The sequence below is a fragment of the Entelurus aequoreus genome, linkage group LG04, assembly GCF_033978785.1.
Source record: "Entelurus aequoreus isolate RoL-2023_Sb linkage group LG04, RoL_Eaeq_v1.1, whole genome shotgun sequence".
NCBI classification, from domain to species: domain Eukaryota; kingdom Metazoa; phylum Chordata; class Actinopteri; order Syngnathiformes; family Syngnathidae; genus Entelurus; species Entelurus aequoreus.
In genome coordinates this window covers 36,456,037-36,475,597 of record NC_084734.1, presented here as the reverse complement: position 1 = coordinate 36,475,597, position 19,561 = coordinate 36,456,037, and the positions used below count along the sequence as shown (strand labels likewise).

Here is a 19,561-nt window from a genome sequence, read left to right as displayed (position 1 = left end):
ATCAGTTGAAACAGGACGCACCTGGGCTCACTGTAGAGCCTTGTGGTAAAGGCTGTGTATACTTATGTTCATGTGGAATATTGTGTGTATAATTTTGAGGAATTAATTCCATTTTGGAATAAAGCTGTCACGTAACAAAATGTGGAAAAAGTGAAGCACTGAATACTTTCCGGATACACTGTAGGTTAGTATTTTTCATACCTACCATTGTTCTCTGTTTAAGTCATTTCACTTTTCTAACATTCCACAATGCAAAATAATGAAAGCATGTACTATGATTTGTGCTAATATTGTATCAAATTAATATCGGTTTCGACTAATACTCAAGTATTAGTTTTAACAACTTTTAAATTTTCCTGAAGTAATCAATAAAGTACTATCTATCTATCTATCTAGACTCTATTATCGGGATTGTATCGTAAGTGTAGTTGTATCGAGACACCCCTATAGTGTACCTCCGTTTTCAACAACTTTTTTTATGATTTAGAGTTACGTATGTGAACTTTTTCGCCCAAAGGGGCACCGTTTTCGTTTTCGGTTATCATACGGCCAAACATTGTGTGTAACAAACTGGTCCAAGTGCTCAAACAAAGAATCCTATGCGTTGGTGACTCAGTCTCTGTGCTTTTTTGTAATGAGTATGACTTCAAAATAAGGCCAAAGAAAGTTCCGATGAGCCAGGAAGTGTTAACATGTTCTACTTGTATATTCTATTATAAGATTGAGTCTGTTTACACTCTATTTTAAAATTAGTGTCTCTTCTAATGTGTGCCAGCCTTTTAAACAATTAACTGCAAATGGTCCCATTCAAGGTTGGCCAAGTTTGTGTGTGCGCTCCACTCCAGAGAGCGATTATGGAAATATAATATACGTGTGTCTGTGTAATTGTAGCCTTTGAGCTTCACACAATTAGCCTTGGAGGGATTTAACGAGATTATGTTTTTGTCTGGCTGGCCTCGCTTTTAATGTTGCACCAGCACACACACAAAAAAAAAGACACGAAGCAGTGCTACAAGTCTTCGCACCATGCGGAAGAATGTCAATGCTCTTATTGTGATAGCAGTTCCAAATTTTGATTCTTTGCCCCCCTTACAGATTACAGTCCAGCCTGGGATGTGTGCAGTCTGCTGGGTCAATGCGAGGGCTTTACTGGCCTAGAAGCAAGGCAGCAGCTGATGGCCTATTCTCTTACCCATTGTCCTCCTGACAACATCCCCACTCTCCTGGCAGCCTCCAGTGACCTGCAGACTCAGGTCATCCTTAATATTCAGTCTTCTTTACTTGGATTTTTATCAGTCTCTAGATTTGAGATGAACACATTCAAAGTGACCGACGTCCACTGTAAAAACTCGCCTTCCCAAGCCAACTCATAGCTACTGTGAATGACGTAAATATAGACGACGTTCAAGTTTCACCGGAAATAACCTACAGTTGCTTGTGAGAATTTTTTATGTAAATTTAGTAGGCTTCTATAAAACAAAACAATCAGATGCCAATAAAAACAGTGATGAGCACAAATTTTAAATATTTAGCCCTGTCTTAGCACTAGCTAGACCAAGCTAACTCAAATTCACTGTAGATAATTCAAATAAAGATTCTTAAAAAAACTCAAATAAATGATTCCAACTTATTAAACCTAGATCATGACAATTTAGTAAGATTTGATCAAAAGCCCTACAAAATGTAGCCCCACATTAGCCTTCCTAAGCTAACTCATAGCAACTGTGAATGACGTAAATATAGACATTTCATAATGTGTAATTGTAACTCCATTATTAAAGATAGCTTTAGATTAGCTGCAGCATAAACAGGTCTCGATCTATAATGTCTCAGATAAAGACAAGAGATGAACAATTCAGTATTTTCATTACATTTAAGTGGATGTTTTACATGCGTCATAAACAGTGTTGGGTTAGTTACTGAAACCAGTAACTAGTTACAGTTACTTCATTTCAAAAGTAACTCAGTTACTATCTCAGTTACTTACACCAAAAAGTAATGCGATACTGTGAAAACTAACTATTTAGTTACTTATTTTTTTCTTCTTTTTTTTTTTAAAGCTCTCATTAATGCCCTTTTAGCCTTCATTTCAGTACTGTTATTGCACTGGAGAATAATACAATCTGTTGATCAACTTGACATGCATTTGCATCACTGAACTCTGCCAAGCAATGTGGTCTACATACAACACACAAAGACAAAGATATGTTTCAAAGGGCCAATTTGTTTCAGGCCAGAACAAATTGACAAAACCATTTTAAATAGCTGCAACATAACATACATAAGTAACAAACGGCATAATAACAACATAGCTGTAAAGCAAGGAAGGCACACACTACCGTACATACACAAAGCCTAACCAGGTGTTTTTTTTCTGAAGGAATTCTGAAACAAAACCATGTCTGAAGCCCAGAACACTCTACACATTTCCCCAGTTTTAGTTTAGAGAAAAGGAAAGATTGGCCTGGCCCACTAGCATCCCTCTTTATGTTTGTGAACCTTATAGTCTATACATTTAGAGTGATGTGATAATCAAACACTCACTAGCATCCCTCTTTATGTTTGTGAAGTGAAGTGAAGTGAATTACATTTATATAGCGCTTTTTCTCAAGTGACTCAAAGCGCTTTACATTGTGAAACCCAATATCTAAGTTACATTTAAACCAGTGTGGGTGGCACTGGGAGCAGGTGGGTAAAGTGTCTTGCCCAAGGACACAACGGCAGTGACTAGGATGGCGGAAGCGGGGATTGAACCTGCAACCCTCAAGTTGCTGGCACGGCCGCTCTACCAACCGAGCTATACCGTCCCAACCGTTTGTGAACCTTATAGTCTATACATTTAGAGTGATGTGATAATCAAACACTCTAGAAGTCTAGAGTGAAAGAGTATATAAGAGAATTGACAGAGTGTGTACCTTCAGTGATGAATGATGAGCAGAGGCAGTGTTAATCCTTAAGTGGTGGTGGTGGAGGGAAAGTGGCATCGGAGTCTGTGTCTCTCTTTACTACCTTCGTTGAAGCATGTTGCTTTTGTAGGTGTTTCAGCAGATTTGAATTGCTGTTTTGGGCAGTAAATGGGATCTTTGATCCAAGACACAACTTACATTTAACTTAAATGTTATTTTCTTTGTGCTCGACAAAAGAAAAGTAGTGAGAATATCTACATATTCGACAAACTCGACGCAGCTCCGCCATGGTCAGACACGCCCCCCCCCTCCCCTCCCCTGCCCTCCCCACACCCAGACACACACAGAGCGCGCGTCTCTCTTCTCCGGCTTGTGACACAAGAAGATTCAGAAGGACGACACTGCAGCGCTCCAATAAAACACACTCAGATCTTCTGTTTCTAGCCGATACTACATAAAAAATAACGTAAAATAACACAGTAATGCATCATGTAGTAACGGTAACTGAGTTACTGAATATAAAAAATAACACGTTAGATTACTAGTTACCGCCGAAACTAACGGCGTTACAGTAACACGTTACTTTGTAACGCATTAGTCTCAACACTGGTGATAAAATATATTTACAAAATCAGCTTTAGCCTAGCATTAGCCTTTGTAAAGCTTAACATTTTTACTGTAAATTGCTCCGACATCCTTTTTGTTTTTTGAATTAGTCAACTAGTACAGACTGTTTACATGACTGTTTAGTATATTTTGTACGGAAATTTTTAGACACAAAAAAAAACTATCAACAACTAACACAATATTCAAAATGTAGTCTTAGCCCAGTATTAACCTTCTGAAAATAACTAAAATGTCTTTGTTAACTTTACAAAAATACATTACTTATTTGTGTATTAGCTTTGTTTTAAGTTATTTGCTGGGATATTGTATTTCTTCTGTTTTTAGTTTTAATGATATGCACGAGAGATGTCCTGATCATTGGATCGTTTGGTGGGCCGGAATTTGCCTTTTTTAACTGATTGGCAATCGACTAATGAGCTGCAGAGGCCAACCAATCTTTACCGCAGCTGTGTCCCAGTGTTTACATAGCTAAAAATGAGCTAGATTCCTTGAAGAAGGATGCACGCTCGGGGAGACACAATTACATTTCCATATTCCTTGTTACACACATACAGGGGGTGCGTCTTTTGCCTGAACACCAGTTCAAGTTTGAGAGTACCGTATTTTTCGGACCATAGGGCGCACCGGATTAAAAGGCGCACTGCCGATGAGCGGTTCTATTCAGGTCTATTTTCATACAAAAGATGCACCGGATTATAAGGTGCTTTAAAGGGGTCATATTATGATTTTTTTCTAAATTTAAAACACTATCTTGTGGTCTACATAACATGTAATGGTGGTTGTTTGGTGAAAGTGTTTCATAGATTATGTTTTACAGACCATTTTCAAGTAGCTTCCTGAGCGTCTCTTCAGGATTTGCCGTTTTGTGGGCGGTCTTATCTACGTGGCTCACCTTCGACAGCGTTTTCTCCCCGTCATCTTTGTTGTAGCGGTGTAGCGTGCAAGGACGGGAGTGGAAGACGTGTCAAAAGATGGAGCTAACTGTTTTAATGACATTCAGACTTTACTTAAATCAATAACGGAGCAGCATCTTCTCATCCGTGGCTCAATAATGCAACATCAACGCCGGAAATGTGTCCCGTGAAAAACCGTCCGACCGGAACCCTCTAATAAATAAAGTTCCGTAGGTGAATTATGTAAACCCAATACAGTTTTAGCGCTAAATTGATAGCTAGTCTACTGACAGATATAAGTAAGAACTTTACATTACTTTATAATACAAAATGGCAACAGCGGAAGATGAATGCCACATATGAAGGTAGAGAAAAACAAAAAGCTTATGCCTGGTTCACACCAACGGCGCTTGCCGCGCTTTAAAGTGGCGAGCAAAGCGCCGTCATTTGGAAGAGGTGCTACGAACGTTTGTAAAAATTGTTGCCGATCTTGCCGCATGTCCCGCTTCACTACAAGCTTTCCCACGATCCATTACGACCCTCACGCTTTAATCACGCTTTGTTACGCTTTAACGCCGCTTTGCATGCCGCTTTGCATGCCGCTTTGCATGCCGCTTTGCATGCCGCTTTGCATGCCGCTTTGCATGCCGCTTTAAAGCGCCGTCAAAGCGCCGTTGGTGTGAACCTAGCATTATGACTACGGTGTCAACACGGACTACAATGGCGGACTTGCGCATATTTTCAAGACTTATGCAGATCCCAAATACACATCAGCAGGTCAGACCAGAAGGTAAGAAAAGTTGGTTTTGCATAACATTGCGAAACAAAATGCCAGGTAATATGTCTGCTAATAGGTGCCATTTTGCGGTCCTTACACACGCACCATAATAATACTCGTATGTTTAATACACCGACAATCCATCAAGCGGTGCGGCTTCATAGCTTACCGAAGTCGTACTAAAAACATTTTGACAGATTTTTGAGCGCCGTGTGTAATGTTCTATATTCTCAATGGAACATTTAAAGTTTTGGTGTTGTTTACTGGCATCATCTTGCAGTCTACACGTATCTCTTATGTATGACTGCCATCTACTGGTCACATTTGTCATTACACCATGTACCAAATAAAATTGCTTCGAGGTCGATAACTACAACCAGAATTGTGCCGTACATTAGGTGCACCGGGTTATAAGGTGCACTGTCGATTTTTGAGAAAATTAAAGGATTTTAAGTGCTCCTTAAGTCCGAAAAATACGGTAAGCTGCAACAAATGAAGTGAAGTGAATTACATTTATATAGCGCTTTTTCTCAAGTGACTCAAAGCGCTTTACATAGTGAAACCCAATATCTAAGTTACATTCAAACCAGTGTGGGTGGCACTGGGAGCAGGTGGGTAAAGTGTCTTGCCCAAGGACACAACGGCAGTGACTAGGATGGCGGAAGCGGGGATCGAACCTGCAACCCTCAAGTTGCTGGCACGGCCGCTCTACCAACCGAGCTATACCGCCCCCATTGTTTATCCACAGTGCAAAGCCACCACAGCTGGAAAATAAAATCTCATTTATAAAATGTTATTACATTATCACTGGAGTACAATAGAAAAAAGAATGGCAAAGCATGCCACACACACACACACACACACACACACACACACACACACACACACACACACACACACACACACACACACACACACACACACACACACACACACACACACACACACACACACACACCTACAGACACCAAGCAGATGACACATGAAGCTAACCGCTAAAGGTTCAGTATGAAGCAGGACTGATCGATCCAGATGCCTATAGTATCAATACATTGTAGAGTATCAATATTCTAAAATGATTAGATCGATATTTTTCTTTTTTTTGGTCTCAGTGTTACAAAATAATTTTGGGGCCGTTTTTGTCGTTTACAAAGTCAGGGAGTAAGTCTCTGTATACAGGAAGGCTTTGAGGGCAAACCCCAAAGGATTTAAATGTGAACCAATAGTAGTTTTTGCTTTAGTTTAGCTGTTGTGCGCTAGCCACTTTTGTCATTAGAAAAATGGTATTTAGCATTAAATACCAGAAATGTAATACATCTGGTTTACTACAATACTAGCAGATTTGAAATTGAAGAAGATAAGCTTCATAAAAATGTGTTATTGTGTCTTACTTTAATTACTTGCCATAAAACATTTTCAGTACTATAATGTATTGTAGAAGTTTTAGATCGGGACTTGAAATCGTATCGTATCTGAGGACAAAAAAGCGGATGTGATGTGTGTGAAAAATGTTAAATAGGACATCCCAAACATGCACCTCATTTCTTGTGAGAAAATGTCACTAAAATCAGACAAAATTACAACGTTAGAAGCATGTATTTTTTGCATCAGCACCATTGCTAAAATGCTAAACTGCTGAATTAAAAACAAGTGTTAATGTCAGTCGTCTTTTGGTTATGTGCTGCAGGTGCTGTACCAGGCGGTTAACTACCAAATGGAGCCTGATGTCTCACAGTGTGAAAATGAAGCAGACGACACCGAGCCATTAAAGGTTTGTCTTTTTTCAAGTATTGATTAGCTTTGTTTACTCTCTTTATTGTGATTTTCTGTTGCCACCTGAATTTTTAATGAGGTTTAAATCCAGTGGTAAGGTTCTTTGGATTATTTATACCCTTTTTTTCCTCTGCTCCCTGTCAGACCTGCCAGTTTGATGATGTCTTGAGTGGGTGTTAATGTTTAATGACTTACACAGCATCCTCCCCCCTCTAAATGTATGGATGGCTGTTTATTTAAATTATCTGTTGTCATTTTGTCGTTGTCTTCATCTCCTCCCCTCCTTGCCCCGCACCTCACCTTTCAATATGTAAGCCCCTCAAGACATCGCTGGAGTGTTTGTGTGTTTTTTTTACTAACATCTTTAGTGCAAGACAGTGTGCTAAGTGTTGACACGCACACACACACACACACACACACACACACACACACACACACACACGTGCACACAAACACTCACACACAAGCACGCGCAAACTTGATGATTTGGCTACAGTTAACTGGCTCTTACCTAAATGTGACTTTTTAAAGAGCCTATTTTTATTGTGCAGAAAGCGACCCAATTGGGATTAACAGCACAATACAACACACCCGACCGACTCGATAGATCCACACATACATTGTTCATTTACCAGGTGTGTAACTGTAATGAATACCGGTATTTTGGTATCAAAATCATCACAATCAAACCGTGATACGGTATAAAGAAAGGATAGGTTTTTTTGCACATTTCCTGACGTTTTCCTTAAAATCTATCAATTACTTTATGAGTTATGTTTCTAACAGACAGACAAACAATCCCTGGTGAAAACACAACCTCTTTGGTCCTATAATACTGCAAGGCAAAGTTGCCGCCTTCATCTGGAGTGTTACTAAGACGTCGCATAAAGCTCGATCAGAAGTTGTTTTGTTTCAATAACATTGAATCAGCTCGTGGTTTAAATGAATTTGTTTTCCACGTTTTAAGTAGGAAATGCGCCAGGCGTCAGCGTGGACAAAAAAAAAAGTTTGGTGACACTGCACTGCGGGGAACACAAGTAATTGAGAAGCAACTTGATAAACCACCACCTGGAAAATATATTTGATGCCAAGCATGCCAAGCATCAATTTGTGCGGTATTTACAATATGTAACCTTAAATTGTCAGCTAACTTAAAATGATTCCCGGGCGCGGCACCGCTGCTGCCCACTGCTCCCCTCAGCTGCTGCCCACTGCTCCCCTCACCTCCCAGGGGGTGATCAAGGGGATGGGTCAAATGCAGAGGACAAATTTCACCACATCTAGTGTGTGTGTGACAATCATTGGTACTTTAACTTTAACTTAATTAACTTGTCTGACAATCAGCAATTTCCAAAGTTGTATAAGATGTCCACTACAGAGTTACTCCAAAGTTAAAAGTTGAAAGACACTAAAGTGAACATTGTTTTACATTTGTTGCACTGGATGTTTATATTTAAAGACACTTACTTAACTGAAAGTATATTTAAAAGGGGGAAAATAAGTGTTTGTTTGTAGTAATAATATGATTAGGACATTTGAGCATTATTTATACTAGACATTCTTGCCACTTCATTTTACACACTATAACATTTCTAAGTCTTTTGTTTTTGGGACATATACCACAACTTAATACCATGGTAATATCGTAGCATGACATTTTGATAGCATTACATCCCTATCACATACTGTACCTGTATCGTACTTCTACAGTATTTCTGAAAAGAAAACATTCAATATATCCTGTAAATACTAATGCTATTATCCTGCTATTTTGTTTTTAATAGTTAATTTTCCCATTTCTATTCTAAATTAATAATAATTAACTAATTTCATAGCCCTGCACTGGTTGCTAATCACCTGCATTAAAAATAAATCATGTACTTTTTTTCATTTTTTTTTTTCACTGGAAAAGTTAAGTTCCAGCTATCATAACTTACTTTAATTTAAATTATTGGAATGTGGTTTTCTTGTACATAACGATGTGGCTGGAGCCTATCCCAGCTGATTTTGATTTAATTTGAGATAGGCTCAAGCACCCTCCGCGACCCCGAAAGGGGATGGATGGATGGAGGATTTTCTTGTATGTAGTGGTAAGGGTGGAGCCCAGGGGTGTCCAAACTTTTTAGCTTGGTAGCCACATTGAGCTAAAAAAAATTGTCTAGGTGCACACATATATACCCTATACATAAATATATATGTGTACACATATCAATACAATATTATATACATATATAATAGCACGGTGGAATAGGGGTTAGTGCGTGTTCCTCACGATAAGAAGGTCCTGGGTTCGATACCCGGGGTAGGAGCCTTTAGAATAGAATAGAATAGAATAGAATATATCTTTATTGTCATTGTACATTGTACAACGAAATTGTAAGCAAAACTAATTTAGTGCCAATTCATAACACATAAAACCATAAGAACATAGATAAATAGATAAAAATACATAAAATACATAAAAATAGCAAGCACACAGCTCACATGCACAGTCATTATTGTCGTCTTGTGTTCAGCGACACTATTGCTCTCGGGTAAAAAGTGTTCTTAAGTCTGTTTGTCCGGCATTTTATTGTCCTGTATCTCCTGCCCGAGGGCAGCAGTTCAAAAAGTTTATGTCCAGGGTGGGATAGGTCCCTTATGATGTTGTGGGCCTTTTTGAGGCACCTGGCACTGTACAGTTCATCTAGGGAGGGGAGAGAGCAGCCAGTGATCTTCATGGCAGTTTTTATGACCCTTTATGTGTGGAGTTTGCATGTTCTCCCAGTGACTGCGTGGGTTCCCTCCAGTTACAAATGGGACATCTCCAAGGACATGTACCTGGGGATAGGTTAATTGGCAACACTAAATATGCCCTAGTGTGTGAATGTGAGTGTGAATGTTGTCTGTCTATCTGTGTTGGCCCTTCGATGAGGTGGGGACTTGTCCAGGGTGTACCCCGCCTTCCGCCCAAATGCAGCTGGAATAGGCTCCAGCACCACCGACCCTGAAAAGGACAAGCAGTAGAAAATGGATGGATAGATGGATGGATAAAATCATTTATATAAATAAATACAAAATAAATAAATAAATAATTTAAAAAAAAAAGATATATATACAGTCTATATATACTACATATACACAATGCATATACAATACTAATTTTTTTATGGTCCTGAAGTTTGTGTAGTGATATAAATATTAAATATAAATGTAATGTAATTAGATAAAGCATCTAAACAAATTTGATATTGAAATCACTACACTAATTTCAGTTTCACTGACAATGTTGTATTATTATTTGATCCAACTCTTTGTGCTGTTTCATTCAGATTGATTGTCCGTGCGCCCGGGCTGATTGATTTTACACAGCTGGTTTTACACAAAATCAGCGATCGCAATGATTTAAATCTGCGTGCTAATTTCATACCAAGTTGAAGAGAGAAGTTTTCCAAACATGTAAACATACTGTACAACCAGTGGTAAAGACATATTTTTGAGGGTAAAGGTCAATACGCTGTCATACCCATAGACTCGTACACAAAATACAACACTTTTTTTTCGCTACACAGCAGAATGTGTATTGTTATGTAACAACAATCATTTGTACCAAAATAAAGAATGTAAGATTTATTAGATTATTAGATAACGATAAGACACACTGTTTGATTTAAGCAAGCTTTAACTAACAGACTGAACAACAACACATAACTGTTATTAACATCCCCCCGCCCTGCTCCACATCAGACCTTATAAACGATAAAACATTGAATATTAATAGTATGCCCACCACTCCTATCTTGTTTACTTCTGTGATGACCTCCTTAAATATTTGTAATCAGTCAGAAATATCAAGCATTTAAAATACATCAAACATGGGGAGGTGTGGAGAGAGTGTTTAGCATATTACCCATCAGGTTTGGTAGTGGATTTAAATGGGTGTAATTTTAAAACATGTTTTATAATGTCCATAAAGTTCAGTGAGCAGTTTCTGTGTTATGTGACACCACGTGTGATATATTTTATTTGTACCATGAGAAGGAAAAGATGTTTGGATTAGGTCATGTAAATTGGTGCTTTGCTCCTGACGCTTGAGAGTAAAAAACTTTGTCATATACCAAATTTACACCTGTTGTCCACTAAATGCCGGCATGTTTATAGATCACAAATTTTAAGACAATGGAAAGTAACCCTGTGACATATCGCGGACCAAGCTCCTTATTAAACGTTTGACGTCTCACGGCAAGGCTGAAGATGGACACCCCTGGTGGGGCCTATCCCAGCTGACTTTGATTTGGTTTGATTGAATAGTGAGAAGGTCCTGAGTTCGGTTCCTGTGCTCGACAAGGTCTTCTGTGGGTCTCCTGGCTTTCTCCCACCTCCAAAGACATGCACCTGAGGACAGGCTGTCTATCTGTGTTGACCCTGCGATAAAATAGCGATTTGTCCAGGGCCAGGGTATCCGCTGGGTTTTAAAAAGTCTAAAAAAGTCTATGGGACGCGTGGTGCAGTTGGGAGAGTGGCCGTGCCAGCAACATGAGGGTTTCTGGTTCAATCCCCACCTTCTACCAACCTTGTCACGTCCGTTGTGTCCTTGAGCAAGACACTTCACCCCTGCTCCTGATGGGTCGTGGTGCATGGCCTTAACCACGACCCATCAGGAGCACATTCACACATTAGTGTGTGAAGGGTAAATGTGGAAACAGTGTGAAAGCGCTTTGAGTACCTTGGAGGTAGAAAAGCGCTATACAAGTATAACCCATTTACCATTTAAATCCAATAATTTGAATTTAAGGCCTTAAAATGTCTAAAATTCTCCTAAAATCTCATAAATGGTCTTGAATGTGATTTAGAAAGGTCTTAAAAATGTATTGACGTTACTTTTATTTAAACTTCAGTCTCGCTTTGAAATGTTTAGATTTTTGACGACGCTATAACGTAACTACACAGCGGAACTAACTGTGCTGCCCGGTCAGAATGTATCGAACACCACCAGCTATCGCTGTGCGCGCACAGCTTGTTAGCATAGTAGCAGAGAAAACTTAACGAAAGCCCACAGCAAAGCCAAATTACTTGCATAAGATGGGTAAGTAAAATATCAACGATTTGTGTCTCCTGAACGATCAATTTAATGCATGGTTGAAGCCGGTGGATGGAAACGTATAAAGTGTTTAGTACCCAGATGTGCAGCCATCGAGGAGGGAAGCGTTTGTAAACATGGCGGTGAAAGTGAATGGAATGATAATGTAAAAGTAAAAAAATCCGGGATAAGTCCGTGTCAAAAGATGCTGAAACGCCACAAACACTTGCACAACTTTACAAAGATAAACTTAACCCCCCCAAAGGAGTGTTATGTGTGTTAAGTGGCGCCAATTGCCGAAGGAGGTCACAATGAGATGTTTAGTAGTGAAATCATACTATTACATACAGTAAGCACACGCTAATTTCTCTGTGGTAGTAGTGTACTCAGCAGTAAAACTACAAAAAAAAAACATAATTCTCTTATATTATTTCTATTATTTGTTCCAATAATTTCAGGTCAGCTTCTCACGCCTAATGTTTTCTCCAAGATTATACAGGAACCGACATTAAAAGCGGTTGCCTGTTTAGTGTATACACTCATCTTATTGTGGGGTGAGGAACGCAATGTAGATTTGCGAATGTCATCTTGTCGTGCCTAAATAAAAACTAATCCTTGTGTAATAGCAATATGTTTTCAAAAAAGTCACAAAAAACAGGTACAAATGTATTCGTACACACCAGATACAAAATGAGCCGAGCACATTTGAATGTTATCCACATTATTCACATCTAAATTCTGTTTGAGGCTTGCAAACCATAATTGCCTTCCTTCTTTTTAGACAGTCACTCTGTCTGCACACACTGTTTTTCACAACTTTGTGCAGATACAGTAGTACTACATATGTTTTTTATCTGTTTGCTTAATTCTGACAGCCAATAAAAACATTACCAAAGTTAACCATTTAGAATAGTCCCTTTTTATAGACAATATATTGTTATGCTTTCCTCTACCATTGCTGATGTTGATATGAAGCACACTGCACCTTCTGCAAGAAAACACTTCTATGGCAAATCTGAAAATTGGCTGTTGCGATATTTGCAAATATTTTTTTCAAATAGTTTACACTAGAGAAGCTCCTGGTGTATTTAGTTAGTTTAACCATTTTGTTTTCCAATGTGAAAGCACAGTAAATGAATTCATATACTTAAAATAAATTCTGGACCTCTGATTTTACTTTGTCGTTGTATTTTTTTGTCCGTATGGATGTGAAATGGTCTCAAATTATTTTCAAGATAGTCTTAAAAAAGTCTTAAACAGTTTTAAATTGGACATGTCCTGCAGAGACCCTGAGGGCATACCCTGCCTTTCACCCGAGTGAAGCTGGGATAGGCTTCAGCTTCCCCGCGATCCCGAAAGGGTCAAGCGGTAGAAGATGGATGGATGAATGAATTAATATGATTTTCTTGTATTGACTGGTGAAGCTGCAGCCTATCCCAGCTGACTTTGATTTAATTTCATTGAAAATTATTTTTTGTATTTAGTTTGGTGACATTGTATTTATAAAATGGCAGGAACATATCCTGGATAATTTTAAGAAAATTTAACCACATTTTATATTGTTTTTTGATGTAATCTACATTTATTTTGGTCTAGATATATTTTTTGTAATCTTTCAAATTCATATCTATTTTATTCACAGGAAAGTTGGAGCCTATCCTCGCCAACTTCTCCAAGAGATCCCATTTTACCTGTTGTCTAACAAATTAATGTTTGGGGCATTTTGGCTAGGGATTTTCAACAAATAAGATAAATATTGCAGATCAATGCTTGTGTAAACCAAGTAAAAATAAATATTGTCCTACCTTTAGGTCCCGCCTCCCTCCGGGGACACCCCCGTAGCGGCAGCTGGGGCCTTGCTACACAGGACGACGGCTAAAACCATGGAGGTTCTGACCACGACGGGGCTGACCACCAAAGCTGTGTTGACCGCTGTCGGTGACCACCGCTGGTGGAAGCAGTCACTCACCTACCTCTGCCCTCTGCAGGTAACAAACACGCCGTCCTCATGATGGCTTGTTTGCTTGCATGCAAATCAACTAACTTCACAGCAGGCGTCTTAAGAGCAACCGATCAAGAGATTCATCTCTTGCATAATTGATTGGTCCGCCTGTTTAATATTTCAGCGACTGCTGTGAACGCCTGGTTGGAGATAGATATGCCTTGCCAGTTGCCACTGATAATGATGCTTGTTACGCAGAAAGAGCAAAGTGACCACGTAATAACAAAAAAATGGTTTGATGGTTCCTTAGGGGACCAGTGATGGAACCGCCGGTGAGGAATGTATACGTGAGAACGCCAACCTGGAACGTCAAGGATGTTGCGCCTTCTATAAAGAGCTCTTTGAGCGTCCCTTTGTAGACCCGGTGAGTGGTTCTAGCTAAACTTTAGCTGTTTCATTGGTAGGTCGCGGTCAGTGTCGGGTTAGTTACTGAAATCCAGTAACTAGTTACTAGTTACTTTATTTCAAAAGTAACTCAGTTACTAACTCAGTTACTTACACCAAAAAGTAATGTGTTACTGTGAAAAGTAACTATTTAGTTACTTCTTTTTTTTTTCTTTTTTTTTTAAGGCTCCCATTAATGCCATTTTAGCCTTCATTTCAGTACTGTTATTGCACTGGAGAATAATACAATCTGTTGATCAACTTGACATGCATTTGCATCACTGAACTTTGCTAAGCAATGTGGTCTATATACAACACACAAAGACAAATATATGTTTCAAAGGGCCAATTTATTTCAGGCCAGGACAAATTGACAAAACTATTTTAAATAGCTGCAACATAACACACATAAGTAACAAACAGCATAATAACAACATAGCTGTAAACCTGGCGTCACCCAAGGAAGGCACACATGACATACACAAAGGCATATTTTTCTCTCAAGGAATTCGGAAATAAAATCATGTCTTCAGGAGATCAACACAGTACTGAAGCCCAGAACACTCTATGCATTTCCCCAGTTTTAGTTTAGAGATAAGGAAAGATTGGCCTGGCCCACTAGGATCCCTCTTTATGTTTGTGAACTTTATAGTCTATACATTTAGAGTGATCCATCCATCCATCCATTTTCTACCGAGTGATGTGATAATCAAACACTCTAGAAGTCTAGAATGAAAGAGTATATAAGAGAATTGATAGTGTGTGTACCTTCAGTGATGAATGATGAGCAGAGGCAGAATTTGGAGAGTTTTCTTTAGCTCGCTTTCCATTTTTATGTACTCACTGTCCACTGTGTCCAGGTACGTGGAAAATCATGCTAATTAGCTGCCTGAAATCGGGTGACTCCACTGTAGAAATAGCCTGCATGTCTTCTAGCACATACGCTGCAATGGCTTTATCAATGTTGTCCTGGCTAGCAGTCCCTCCGTTAAAATCCTTAGGTGGCGGTGGAGGTGAAGTGGCATCGGAGTCTGTGTATCTCTTTACTAGCTTCGCCGAAACATGTTGCTTTTGTAGGTGTTTCAGCAGATTTGAATTGCTGTTTTGGGCAGTTGATAGGATCTTTGATCCAAGACACAACTTACATTTGACTAAAATGTTCTTTTCTTTGTGCTCGACAAAAGAAAAGTAGTTAAAATATCTCCATCTTAAGAAACCGCCATGATGTCTTGTTAGTAAACACAGACACTCCCCACACACACACACAGCGCGCTTTCCCCCCACCCACCCTCTTCTCTTCTCCCCCTTGTGACACAGGAAAATTCAGGACAACACCGCAGCTCTCCAATAAAACACACTCAGATCGTCTGTTTTTAGCCGATACTACAAACCCCGTTTCCATATGAGTTGGGAAATTGTGTTAGATGTAAGTATAAACGGAATACAATGAATTGCAAATCATTTTCAACCCATATTCAGTTGAATATGCTACAAAGACAACATATTTGATGTTCATACTGATAAACATTTTTTTTTGTTGCAAATAATCATTAACTTTAGAATTTGATGCCAGCAACACGTGACAAAGAAGTTGGGAAAGGTGGCAATAAATACTGATGAAGTTGAGGAATGCTCATCAAACACTTATTTGGAACATCCCATAGGTCACATATGTCAGAGTCAAGGCCCGCGGGCCATATCCGGCCCGCGAGAAGGTTTTTTACGGCCCTTGGGATGATCTTGATTTATTATTAGAACCGGCCCGCAGACCGCAGATCTTTTACACGCACCAAGCGGATGCCGGTCCAAGGTTCCGAAAGGGGGCGAGCGGCCCGCCGGGACGCGCCTGCCGGCCGAAGGGCTGCAGCCCGGCCGTCAGTCGCGGAGCCCGCCGTGCCACGCGCGCCAAGGGGGCGGGCCGAAACCCGGCCCCGAGGCCCTGAGACTTCTGCTTTGTTTCCCCAAACCGCGCGTCACCGCCGGGCCCGCACCACCGTCGGGCTGCAGCCCGAGCGTCGGTGGCGGAACCCGTCATGTGCCGCGCGCGCCAAGCGGAGCGGGGGGGTCAAGCGGGCCGAAACCCGCAGGCCACCCCCTCACCACGAGGCCCTGAGACTTCTGCGTTTGACCCCTACGCGCGGCCCGTCGGGACGCGCCCGCCGTCAAGCCACGAGGGCCAGCCGTCGGGTCGCGGAGCCCGCTGTGCCACGCGCGCCAAGGGGCGGGCCGAAACCAGCGGGGGGTTTCGGGCACCCAACTCGCCTCCCTCCCACGGAGGGAGGAGGGGGGTTTAATGTGAACATTACTGTGCAATCACATATTTAGAGTTTTTACTCAATTCAAGTTTAAAAGTTAAAGTTTAATATTTGTTTTCACTGCATGTTACTTCTCCTTAAACAAAGTGTTGTTTTTGATTTATAGATTTTTGCACTTTATTTTATTGTATTTCAATTTAATTATATTTTAAAAATATTTCAGTTGAGTGGATGATAGAAAATTGCTATTATTGTTTTTTTCTTTGAAGTAAATTTAGCCCACTTTTGCTAAAATAGAAAATATAGGCTACTGATGGTGCCTTGAATACCGGTTTCTTTCATTTAATGTTCATGTTATGGGGATTTTTATATAAAGGAAATTTGTCTTTTGTGTCTGTTGAAAATTAAAGATTACTGACAGAGCCATAAGAAAATATTGCTTTATTTATCTGATCATATTGGAATATATTTGTTAGGTTTTCAGTAGGTTCAATTAGGTTCACTAGACTATATGCGTCATTTAAAAATTTTTCAATGAACATTCGAACAGTCCGGCCCTCGGCTTGTAGCTAAATTTTTTATTTGGCCCTCCGTCCATTTGACTTTGACACCCCTGCCATAGGTGAACAGGCAAATTGGGAACATGTGGGTGCCATGATTGGGTATAAAAGTATATTCCATGAAATGCTCAGTCATTCGCAAACAAGGATGGGCCGAAGGACACCACTTTGTCAACAAATGCGTGAGCAAATTGTTGAACAGTTTAAGAAAAACCTTTCTCAACCAGCTATTGCAAGGAATTTAGGGATTTCACCATCTACCATCCGTAATATCATCAAAGGTTTCAGAGAATCTGGAGAAATCACTGCACGTAAGCAGCTAAGCCCGTGACCTTCGATCCCTCAGGCTGTAATGCATCAACAAGCGACATCAGTGTGTAAAGGATATCACCACATGGGCTCAGGAACACTTCAGAAACCCACTGTCAGTAACTACAGTTGGTCGCTACATCTGAAAGTGCAAGTTAAAACTCTCCTATGCAAGGCGAAAACCGTTTATCAACAACACCCAGAAACGCCGTCGGCTTCACTGGGCCTGAGCTCATCTAAGATAGACTGATACAAAGTGGAAAAGTGTTCTGTGGTCTGACGAGTCCACATTTCAAATTGTTTTTGGAAACTGTGGACGTCGGGTCCTCCGGACCAAAGAGGAAAAGAACCATCCGGATTGTTATAGGCGCAAAGTTGAAAAGCCAGCATCTGTGATGGTATGGGGGTGTATTAGTGCCAAAGACATGGGTAACTTACACATCTGTGAAGGCGCCATTAATGCTGAAAGGTACATACAGGTTTTGTAGCAACATATGTTGCCATCCAAGCAACGTTACCATGGACGCCCCTGCTTATTTGAGCAAGACAATGCCAAGCCACGCGTTACATCAACGTGGCTTCATAGTAAAAGAGTGCGGGTACTAGACTGGCCTGCCTGTATTGCAGACCTGTCTCCCATTGAAAATGTGTGGCGCATTATGAAGCCTAAAATACCACAACGGTGACCCCCGGACTGTTGAACAACTTAAGCTGTACATCAAGCAAGAATGGGAAAGAATTCCACCTGAGAAGCTTAAAAAAATGTGTCTCTTCAGTTCCCAAACGTTTACTGAGTGTTGTTAAAAGGAAAGGCCATGTAACACAGTGGTGAACATGCCCTTTCCCAACTACTTTGGCACGTGTTGCAGCCATGAAATTCTAAGTTAATTATTATTTGCAAAAATAAAATAAAGTTTATGAGTTTGAACATCAAATATCTTGTCTTTTTAGTGCATTCAATTGAATATGGGTTGAAAAGGATTTGCAAATCATTGTATTCCGTTTATATTTACATCTAACACAATTTCCCAACTCATATGGAAACGGGGTTTGTACATAAAGAATAACGTAAAGTAACGCATCATGTAGTAACGGTGACTGAGTTACTGAATATAAAAAATAACGCGTTAGACTACTAGTTACCGCCGAAAATAACGGCGTTACAGTAACTTGTAACACGTTAGTCCCAACACTGGTCGCGGTGCAGATCTAGACATAGACCTATTTTTTCATAAGTTTTAAAAAGTGTAATACAACAATCAAACCAAAGAAGTATTTAAAAAAAACAATTAGTTTGGATTTTTGCTAAAAAAAATAGCACCTGCAAAACAAAATGGTCGACTGCTACTACTATGTAGCAGCATACTATTGTTTATTTAGTGTTTTTCATACATATTGTTGTGATGAACATGCATACCTAGAAATACAGTACTTTTTAGCCAAAGTGCTTGAAGGATGGGGAGCTTCTAAATGTTTGACCAAATAACAATGAATTAAAGTAAAAGGAACAGTGATTTGAATAGTGTCTTTTATTATGAGTTAGATATCCATGCTAAATATGCAGTGCATTCCAGAAGAAAGTACACACCACACAATTTTATGACCATATGACTTTTCAAGAGGAAATAGAAAGAATGTAGTTTGTAGTCGTCAATGTCCAGCTTGTACGGCAGAATAGAGTCATTATCCACTAAAAATAGCTGTATAAAAATGAAGATAATTGCCTACAGTATAATCAAGCATGGTGGTGTTAGTATCATGGTCTGGGGGGTGCACAAGTGCTGCTGGCATTGGGGGAGGTACTGTTTATTGAGGGAAACATGAATTTTAATGTAACATTATGCCGTTTTAGCTCAAGTCTCATTTGTTGTATTGGAGCTTTGTTGTTTTGTACACTGTACTCTAACAAAAATAATAACGCAACACTTTTGTTCTTGCTCCCATTTAAGCTCAAAGATCTAAAACGTTTACTATGTACACAAAAAATACCTATTCCTCTCAAATATTGTTCACAA

The 19,561-nt window shown here is 39.7% G+C and overlaps 1 protein-coding gene across 2 annotated transcripts in view; it reads left to right on the top strand.

Annotated features, from left to right (window-relative positions):
* The window catches only part of nbas (NBAS subunit of NRZ tethering complex), a 377,112-nt gene that overhangs the window by 170,373 nt on the left and 187,178 nt on the right, over nt 1-19,561 (top strand). For both annotated transcript variants that reach the window (XM_062044717.1, XM_062044716.1), the window contains exons 35-38: nt 1,096-1,253; nt 6,892-6,975; nt 13,848-14,024; nt 14,289-14,402. In XM_062044717.1, the coding sequence (XP_061900701.1) occupies nt 1,096-1,253; nt 6,892-6,975; nt 13,848-14,024; nt 14,289-14,402 (533 nt within the window). The remainder of the gene's footprint in view (nt 1-1,095; nt 1,254-6,891; nt 6,976-13,847; nt 14,025-14,288; nt 14,403-19,561) is intronic.